The 10991-nt window shown below is 37.4% G+C and overlaps 1 protein-coding gene across 1 annotated transcript; it reads left to right on the top strand.

Moving 5' to 3' along the window:
- The first annotated feature begins 5752 nt into the window (after positions 1 to 5752).
- On the top strand, positions 5753 to 9413 carry LOC139715530 (NAD(P)H azoreductase-like). The gene is made up of 4 exons (XM_071627097.1): positions 5753 to 6047; positions 7709 to 7866; positions 8446 to 8659; positions 9103 to 9413. Exons 1-4 carry the CDS (start codon positions 5753 to 5755, stop codon positions 9411 to 9413), a joined length of 978 nt encoding a protein of 325 aa, XP_071483198.1.
- Positions 9414 to 10991: the final 1578 nt, after the last annotated feature.

The raw sequence follows: 10991 nt of genomic DNA, 5'->3' as shown, positions 1-10991 counted from the left end.
AAAATAATATCTGTATTATTTGCAAATCTGGAAACATACATATTTTTTTAAAAACAAATTTACCGTCTGATATGTTGATATGACTATCGTAAATGTGTAATGGCACAGTTTTCCAACTGTGTGTTTTGTTGCTATGTTCTCAGGTCTGTAGTTTTATTGTTATTTTGTTTTTGTTCATTTTACTGTTTGTTTGCTCTTCCATATTTAATAAGTCAGTTTTTACTTCAGCTATATCAACTGACATGCAATAACTGGAAATATCTTTTGATTATTATTTCAATTCCTTCTTAGGCTTTTTTTTTTTTTATCTTGATAAATCACAAGTTGACAATGAAAAGAATTTTCATTTCTTTTCTGTTTTTGTACTGCTTCTCTGATTTAGCTAGATCACTTCAATTTTGTTCTTAAAAAAAAAAAATCTTTACAAAATTGAATAACTCAGACATATGAATACATACATTGAAGTCATTGATAAAATTTCCTTTTAAGGTTGTATACAATGTACTGTGTTGGGGGCTATGGATGATAAAATAATGATAAAGCCAAGCAGTGTTGTATCTTTGTGGCTTACCACACGTGTTCATACGACCATTTCCACATTCCATGAACTGTCCATGGTACTGTCATTGATGCTCTTGTATATCCCAGATTTCAAATCTATCTCAGTTTTTCAAATTGAGAATAATTGTTTACTTTTCTAAGGAACATATTTGTCATGTAATTTAAATGTAAATAGTGAAACTTTACTATTCGATGTTAGTTTTCAACTTAAAGTTATATTTCTTCTACACTTTGGGTTTACAACATCATGATAACTTTGTATTGCATTGCTACTGCTGTATTACTTTAATTTGGTAATTCCTTGTAATGTTATTGCTTGGCAAGGTATTGACAAGTGAATCAACTAGGAATGTGATTTAATTTTTATGTTTCTAGTGTTGATGATATTTGCACATTCCTGAAATCTGAATGTTACCCTTTTATTAGTAGTAAAGTGGCTTTAAAAAATAATCTTATATGTACATGATATGCGAATGTACTCAGCTCGAATTATACAAGCATGCAAACAAATAATGTCTCACTCTGAGATAGGCAAGTAAAATGTATTTTGTTTAAAAGATGCATGTTCCTAGCATGTTTCTAGTGCTGTATACAGTATTTCAAATGGATCTGAAAAATAGGAAGAATCATCCTTAAACTATATGTAATATTTATACCTTTGCCCCAAAGGAATACAAATAGTTTGCAAAATTAGTTTACGTACATATCTATGTAAAGAATATATCAATGTTTCCTTTGTCTCAATACCTTTTCTTTTTTTCATTGCAGGCTAGTGATATATACTTTCCCTTGATTCTGTTTTCTGTTATTGCATCCAGAAATATGTGTATTCATGTAACAAATTCTTTTGTTTTCATAAAGCGTTGACTATTTACATGTTACTAAGTTGAAGGTTAACATGAGTAGATTATGTTCCATGACATTTGCACCTGTGGCAGTTGCTCCCATGAAATATCTGCACGCTAAGCCAAACATAAATTCTACCCACAAACATAACCCTAACCCTAATCCTCAAATCAAACTAAACATAAAGCCCTACCACAACCCAAAACCTAACTGGAAGGCCTTGGAGTAAATAAGACAGGAGCAATTATCGCAGGAGAAAATGACATGTCACTGTAGAATACTGACGTAGATAGCAACTCTCTGTTTTGTCTCAAAGTCTAGTGATACACTGTATCAAGTTTTGATGGAAGTAGTATAGTGGCATTTTCTGCTTTCCTTTCTGTGAAGTCAGCAGAATGTTCTGTTAGGTTTGATTGTCAAGCAGATATGTTCCTACACCTTTCAAGGTACTTTTAAGAGGGAAAGTTAGCAAAGCAAATCGTGGCTGAAACACTTGTATTTTTATCCTCTTTCTGAAATTTTTGACACCAACAATTGTAGTCAACATCACTAGTGAGAGCTCACTGAGTTTACTACCTATGCAACTGTTAACTCTACATGTTTTAAACCCTTTCTCCTCTCTGAAGTCATATGAGAGGTTTGTGTTGAACATTCTCGCTAGAAAATGTGCCAGTTTGGTGTTATTCAGTCTTGATTGGGGGATATCCTAGAGATTTTGCCTTCCTTACCCACTGTGTTGATTGCTTGGAAAAAGAATATTTGATTGCTTGGAAAAAGAAACTTTTCAGCATTACGAGTGAAGCAAGCGAAAGAGTAGCCTCTATCACGGGCAGCTGTGATTGATTAAAGGTCTGATACCAGTGATAATTCAGTGCTCAACCGTGTATTTGACCATCTTAAACAACTTTTGCAATATTTGTTGATACTCTCTAGAGGGATAATATTGTTCATTGGGAAAAGGAAAATGGATTTGCAAGTCCACTCTTATGTAATGTGGGAAGAATCCTTCTCTTCTCATTTGCAATCCCAAGTAAGAAATACACTGTGTGTCTAGATTGAAATTCAGGAAAGAAAGGGATGAAACATATGCTCCGGATGGGTTGGCATGTTTGATGGCGTGTATGTAGTATGATACACATGTAAATGAAACAGCTACACACACTAGGAATCTTTTGTGGCATTACTTGATAGCTTTATCACATGGGAAAACATGCAATTACATGTTGAGCAAAAATATCATTAGGTCACAATCAAAATGATATTTAGTGTGTGTGGGATGAGGAAAGTTTGTCTATTTTGCCGTATTATATGGCAGTCCTGCTTATTGTAATTTATCTTGTCTAGACATTTTGATAGCTCAGTTAGTGTATAGTGATGACATTGCAGTATATTGCCTTCTGAAGACAGTTTATGTGCAAAAGTGTATATATTCTTTACCATTATTTTATTTTTTTTCTGCAAGAGTATTTTGGGACTGGTTATTGGGATAATAAATTCTTTTCAAGATTATAATAAATCACCTGTGCACCCTCTTTATTTACTGCCATTATGATAGGGACAGAGAGAGAGGGAGAGAGAGAGATGTACATGCTTATACTAGGCCTATATTTCGTAAGAAGGGAGGTAGATACTGTGTGTACACATACAATGCGTATAATCCACAGAAAAGTGTGGTTTACTTCTCACTTTAAAGGCACTTTGAATAATGTTTTAAGATTTAGATATCTTAGCTGCAGGGTCCTGTGTTCCACAAGTGTTTCTGATGTTTGGAAAAATGAAGTCACAAAACTGCTGTTTGCAATGATAGATAAATGTTTGTGAAAAGTTAAAATATGTAAGTGAGTTGTCAGAATCACCTTCCTCATTTTTTCAAAGAGACAGTTGTGTTGGAGTAAAAACAAGATAAAGGAATTCATAAATGATTTACAGGCGAGATGACATTTTCATAGGTACATTTGTATCTTGGCAGTGACAGCATAAAGTTCACAAATTTTTTGTTTTTTGTGGCAGAGTGTTGTTGTTTGTTGTTGGGGTTTTTTTTTCCAGCCATTTGATATCCACCACATGGCACAGTAAGCACAAGGAGATGTGCAAAAACATCGATGTTAGATCTAACACCAACACCATGGGTGTTAAATCTAACACCGATTAAGTGTCAATAGAGTACCCCACCCACAGGTATAGAAAGTATTGTGATAGTGTGGAAAGTGTTCACCTGGCACTTTGTGGTGTTAATTTGAAACTGTAGCTGGTGATATTTTTGGCACTGCACTGGTGTAGATCCAAAATGACACCGAATGGTGTTGACTTGATATTGCTGGTGTCAATGTCAATGGTATAACACCCTCCCAGTGTCAATAGGAGACCACACCAACTGGTGTTACTCTTGTGTAGATGTGTTCTCACTCTTTTTTCAAAAATCAAGTACTCTAGGAAAATTCTTGATCGTCTTGTTGAAGTTCAAAATCAACAAAAAGAATGGAAACTAAGTAACTAAAAAAAACAACAACAAACAATTGTACAGCACCACAAATAAGCATCGGAAATTTAACACCAGCTCGGTGTTTCATACATGTATTTAACACCAGACTTTTTGCAGTGTAGAAGGTCTCATCTTCAACTGTGATCTGTCACTGATATTGAGATATCTAATAATTCATGTTATTTGTTCGTCCACTATTTTATAGAACCTTGATCCGAAGCAATCAGTAAATTATCAGTATCATTTTTATCGATTGTTCTGAGAAAATCACACGTCGGTTGATTGAGCTCTTTGAAATACAGCGCTCCGCGGCGCGTTTTTGAGTGTGCGATCAGGCAGGTGGTGGAAAGAAACATGACTGTTAAAAACAGAGGAACCAACGGAGCATGACTCATTGTACAAGCGAGATGTTGGCTGAAGTGAATTAACTTTAGATCAAAGTGCAAATTAGTACAAAAAAAGAAAAGAAAAAAAAAGGAAAATCTTAGTATGATAAAAATCCATGCAGTGAATATACAGCGCCTGCCTTTTGTATCAAAATTGGGGGGGGGGGGGTATGAACACACCTAGTTAGGAGGGGGAAGTGTAGCGTGAAGTCTGCCGAATGTGTTGACATTGTAACTGGCGAAACGTAATAATTCAATGTACCCGTGAATTTGAAGAATGGCCGTCATGGTTTGACCTTAATACCATGATGATTATGGGAGCTGCTGCTCGATGATCCACGTAACAATTACATCTGCTTGGCATGTAGAGTTTGCGAGTTGTTCCTTTTGTGGCGAACTTGCGAATGACAACATTCGGATTTATCAGGAGAAGACAGACAGACATTTTTTTCTTTCGCTGTGTTCATTCGTCTCGTCGCTGGTTTTCAAAGGTTGCTAGGCAGCGCCACAATATTATTCCCGAATGTGTTCCATAACGACAATAACTGAGATGGGAATTTTGCGGCCATTCCTGACAGGTATTTGGATTGTTACCGTGGAGGTAACCAAAACAGGAACTGGAGTCGTAAGACATATAAAATCCCGTCACAACAACCACGAATAGCGATCGCCGAATCATGCCTGGCTGTTTTTTAGTTACAATGCTCACGAAATACTGCCCAGAGTGAGGAGACATACGCCTCTCTCTGCTGTTAATACGTTTATAGGCCTAGATGACAGATTGTTATTCCCTATATACCCATGCCTTGTCATTATAATGCTCACTTCTCATTGACGAGGTGGTTGTATGTGAAAGGAACATCGCATTCATCATAGCATCATTGATGTGGAAATATGTCTTTTTCTAGGTTTTTAGGAGAAATTACATCATAGATGTCCTGACGTTAGCTTCTTTTCTAACAATTAAGGTTGTTTCACTAGCATTGTGAATTATCTTGGTATCTCACATTCGCGTTGGAAATGTTTAGAGTGATTTCAATTGCTTATGTTTTCGGTATAACGCTCGACATTGCTTTCCACATTTGGTCTTTGTCCTGGTTTTATTTACTTTGATGTTCCGAAAAACATCGATCGCTATAATAGTTCAGTAAGTGCAAGCACGGCGTAAGTTTCATTCAACGTTGTGTTCAGTGACTTCTCTCGAAACCACAGCAAACAAACCCATAACATTTCATCTGCCTATAGCCGTGTATTGTGTCAATCATAATAATGCGCAAATCAAATGTGCAGATGCGACAAACTTGATTTCATGAACCAACAGAAGAGTGCGTTGCCAGCGAGTTGATAATACGCCAGGTAATTTTACACAAAAAAAAAGGAAGAAGAAGGGGGAAGGGGAGCAAAATGTTATCAGTTGAAGTGTAGAAGTCATCATCACCAGTGTTAGGAGTGAACAAAGTACATTCATTTCGGAATCATGGGAAATTGTGGAGGGAAAAATGCGACGGCTCCTGCCGATGACGAGCAAAGTAATTCGGGGGATGGTGATGGGGAGCAGGAAAAGGTGGTCGTCTGCGTTTTGGACTGCGCGGACTCGGTTGGTTCGGCCACGGTTCGCGCCCTTTCCGGAAAATGCGGGGACACGGTCAGCATCCGAGGAGGAGCGAAGGAAAGCGACAAGGAAAAGGTGGCGCCGCTCGGGGAGCTTCCGGGAGTCACCTTAGTGACGATTACCATGACCGATAAAGCTAGTCTCGGCACCGCACTCGAAGGTAGACTTTATGTAGTTTTTTTCTCTCTCTCTTTCTCTCTCTTCTGACGCACATGACGTGTATAACCGGAATTATTTTCTGCGATTGAGAGTGAGCACTATATTGAGTCAACACTTCCCAAAACCAATTATTCGTCGAATACAGTGATATATGAGGCTTGAAGAAGCAACATCCGACAGCAAGTTTTTATATGTATATTTCTGTTTTTAATTCATCGAAACTTATGTTTTTCAAATAGATTTGACGCAGTATAGAAAGCATCATTTATCATAGATTAAGTCTACACAAGATCGAAATTAATGGTATTTGGAGTGCATATATCATTTATTCAGGGTACTTTTCTGAAGAAAAGAGTCAGCCAAACTAATTGCTTCTTCGTATCACTTTCACATCAATCTATTCTAAGGTGTATTCTGTGCATACTAACCCTTTCCCTTCTCTGAAAGCCCCATAATGATAGTTTGCGTAGGACCCATGTACAGTTACCCTCGCCAAGTCAACTCGCACAAGTTGAAAATAATATGACTTAAATCGAAGAAATCTTTTACACAGATGGGTATGAACATCTTGTGTTAATTATGATATAATTAACACAAGATGTTCTTCACAAAATATTATTGTGTGAATCGAAATTCACGTAAGCCGACACTTTTGATTCGACTAGATAGGGGAGGTTGACTGAATTCCCATCCTCTCAATTACCAAAGAACTTGGTCAGTCTTTATGTCCTGGTATATCAAGTGCACATTATGCTTCAATATCACAGTAATGACAATGAAATTCGCTACCCACGTGTGAGTGTAGTAACTTTTGTCTGCGGTCATCGTACGCACACCACAGTGTAACTTCAGCTACTCTCGTCTTATTATAAAGCTAAGCTATAGTGCTATATATAAAAGTCGATCATCATCGAGTCTCTGTGACCACTTTTATTGCAATAATCAGCATCAATCGTCATCAACAACAAACGTTATAATTGTCATTAGTAGAACTTGTTATTGCTAAGGACACTTGAACAATACCTTAAAGGGATCGTACAGTTCTGGTTGAGACCTAATTTCAGGTTTCTAACATTTTTAGGTGAGATAATGAGAAATCTCATATGAAATATGAAAGATCATGCAATTTTATGAGGAATTCAACGTTTATTTGATAAAAATTGGTTTTGAAATGGCTGAGATATCCAAAAAAGAACGATTCTAATAAAGTGTGGGACCCACACTTTGTAACGATCGCTTTGTTTTACTTTGTTTTTGGATGTTTCAGTTATTCCAAACCCGATTTTCATCAAATAAACTTTGAATTCCTCTTAAAATGGTATGCTCTGTGCTATATCATAAGTGTTTTCTTGGTATCTTGCAAAAATTCGAAAGCCTATTTCTCATCTCAACCAAAACTGTACCATCCCTTTAATTTTACCTGTAAAAGCTTGATGCAGTGAAGGTTAGTAGGCCTACATTATTGTGTAATGCAAGAAAAATAATATTTGCGGCCTTTTATGTTCGGCTTGCTTCTGTCAGAAAGTAACTATTGAATTTGTCAGAGAAGGGAAAAAGAACCGCAGGAAAGGAAGAAAAAAAACTATCGCCACTATAATTGCCGAAAATGGTAAGTTTCACGTCATGGTCAAACCAATGCTTTCTTCACAATTTGATACATAGGTGTTGGTGTTGTATTCATAACCCTGGCCCCAAGTGAAGACCGAGTCGATGTCATCGACGGCGCCTTGGAAGCTTGTAAGGAGGCGGGAGTGAATCAAGTCGTCATCGCATCCTCGACGTCGGCTGGTCTCGACATCGCTTTCGGAAAACAGTGTGGAGTAGGTTTATTGCAGATTCCCAAAACTAAAACTCTTTCCGGGGTTTTAAAAACCGTTGTTTTTGTCATTGCTTTGTTGTTGAGTAATTGAGTCTTGACCTTTGAAAGAAATACCATAGTGTTATGAAAGTAAAAACTTATTTTGTTATATTCTTCTTAAATGGAAAACCATTGTTCCACATTATCGTTTGCCGTTGAAAACTAATACTATACTCATTCTTCTCCTCAATCTCTGTAATTTGTTAACACACGGAAAGAGGAGTGAAAAAATAGTTATTACCCCTTACCCAAAAGAGAGAAAATGAGATTAATCATCAAACAAAAGTGAAATATCCCTGCAATTTAGAAGGTCTCCCTGCAAATACCCTGTGATCATGTGCTTACACAGGCCAGCAAAACCACTTTTTTTCAGTTTGAAATTTGTTAAGCCTTTCGTGCATCGTTATAATTCATAAGACCAGTTCTTTGTATCTTGTCGTTGCCATAGTGATATTCCTGTGGGGTTGGTCGTTATGTCGTGCGTGTGACTGCAGGTATACCAAGTGTCGAGCTCGCTTTCAATCTTATTTCGCTCCATCAGGAGATCGAGTCCAAGGTCAAAGAATCCGGTATCCCTTGCACCGTCGTCCGACTTCCTCTCTTCGTAGACAGCTACATGGGCTTCAAGGACGGCATCGTCAACCAATCCAAGATCTGCTGTCCGGTCGATCCGCAAAAGTCGCACTGCCCCGTCCTGGTCGACGACGTAGGAAAGGCTGCCTCCGCCATCATGTCGTCGTTTGAGAAACACGCTGGTAAAATACGGGGGAAGTGTTTTTCTCCGCGAATTGAAATATATACTGACGAATATAGATACTGAATACGGAACTACGGGGTCTTTATTTAGACTTTATTCGATTTGCCACGATTAGTCATTTATGAAAATTGTTCATTTATTAGATATTGTCAGAATTGTTACAATTTGACGGAAACAGACATAATTTAGCATGTCGATAGCTGAGGAATCTGTAAATAGATATAATAATAATAATAATAATAATAATAATAATGATAATAATAATAATGATGATGATGATAATAATAGTGCTTGTGGTTTATATGCATTCAAGCAATATTATTCATGTGTATTCTGTATTTTTCTCGTCACTGTCCATCCTATCTTCTCTTTCTTTCATTATGTCCCTTTTTCTATTTTCTCTGGTGTTTATTTCTCTGTTTGGGTCACTTTTTTCTACAGATAAGACCTACAACCTGGTCGGCCCTCGTCACTCTTACGGCGAACTCGTTGATATTCTCGGAGAAGTGCTCGAACACAAGATCGAGTACGAGCGCGTGCCGTACGAGTCGAGCAAGCAGTCCCTCATCAATGCGGGCATGGACGACTGGCAGGCTGCCGGCGTCGTCGAAGTCATGCAACTCATCGACGAGGGCGCTCCAGAGGCCGACATCGCTGAGACGGGAGATTTCAAGAGCATCACCGGGGAAGAGCCGACAGAATTGAAGATTTGGGTGACGAGCGTCAAGAGCGAGTTTCAAGCGGCAGAATGAAAGAAAGATATATCAAGAACGATGTACATGGTTCTTGATATTCTTGACGATGATGTTTGTTCATAAGAGGAAAGGTAAATTGGAAGCATCATAATATAAACCAAACTGATGTTTTAAAAACATTTAGACCATTTTGCTCATCTGTAATTATCGTACGCCTAATGAAAGCGACGAATTAAATCTTCGTCACCACGCATCTATCCTTTGTGTGCGCGTGAATGACAGAGACTGTTGTAACCGAACAGATTAGATGTAAGCGTTTGTGTATGTGCATCTGTGTGAAAGATCGAGGGACAAGGGAGATGTAAAACTATATCATTGTTGTACAATGTAATGTCATGCAAGGAAATATTATGTACAACTTTAAGAACACTTCTGAGCAACATAACCAACCTGTTACTGCCGATGACATAAGTTTGAAGATTTGTCAAATCTGATTTTTGCGACACAAAGCCCATATTTTACCCTGATTTTGTACAGCAATTCATTGATCGTTGCGGATCCATTTTGTCTTGTTTATATTTTGCTAGGGGAAATAGTATCACATCTCCCTATCTTCACGTTTTCGCCCGTTTTGTTGTTGTTAAGCACAAATTGTACAAAGGCATCGTATATATATAGATTGATGATGAAGGGGGGGGGGGGGGCAAACAAACGAGATGCCGAGTAGCTGATAGGATAAAATAACAAAATGGGGATGTCGTTTAAATTTGACACCTTTACCGCTTACTGATGCCTGAGTATCCTAGAATAATATACCATAACACGCTGTTTACACGTATAGATCACTATAGACACCTCGGACAGTCTTGACGATTTAACCACCAAAGAATAGTCAATTCTATATTAGGTGGCTCTGGGTCTCTAAACAACAACAGCAACAACAACAAAACAACAACAACAACGACGACGAATTATAACTTTATGATCACAAGAAATAACAAAAGGGTTAAGAAAGAAATGAGCTTGAAAGAGCGTGTTTGTATATAAACATTTCCTGTTATTATGTACATCCCCGGTATGAAAGTTCAAGCCGGACTGTCTGCCGAAATGTTAGTTTACTTGAAATCTTACAGCTGTGTGAAGTTGAATTCATCACTCGTGCTATAGTAAAACTATTGAAGTCAGTCAGAAAATAAACCTCACACCTGATCTAGGCACTAGTTGTGATGAATGTATTATTTCTTCATAAATTATTCTTTAAAGTTTGGAGAAACTTCGTCAATTTGGTTGAATATATATAGATAATCACATACTTTCCTATAGCGACAATCAGTCATCACTAAATGATCCAGGATCCCTCTCAGCATTTTACTTAACTATATTCTGACGGGACCTGTAAAACATCGTTATTGTTGATCTAATATCTGACTAATTACTGTAAGTATACGTATTTGTCACGTGTTAATTAAGAGGAGTAAAAAAAAGGAAACATCATAGCCAAGATTTCTCCAAGATATCAATCTTACAGCAAAATGACCAAAGTATTGTCAATGAGATCTTTGTTGTTGTTTTTTTAAGATACTGTTATCAATCATGGAGTCGTGAAAAGAACAGAGTGGGCTTCTTAATATTACA

This window comes from Diadema antillarum, unplaced genomic scaffold (genome assembly GCF_040938485.1).
Source record: "Diadema antillarum isolate AM-2024a unplaced genomic scaffold, OU_Dant_1.0 scf00000050, whole genome shotgun sequence".
NCBI classification, from domain to species: Eukaryota; Metazoa; Echinodermata; class Echinoidea; order Diadematoida; family Diadematidae; genus Diadema; species Diadema antillarum.
This window is presented reverse-complemented; position numbering and strand designations above follow the sequence as displayed.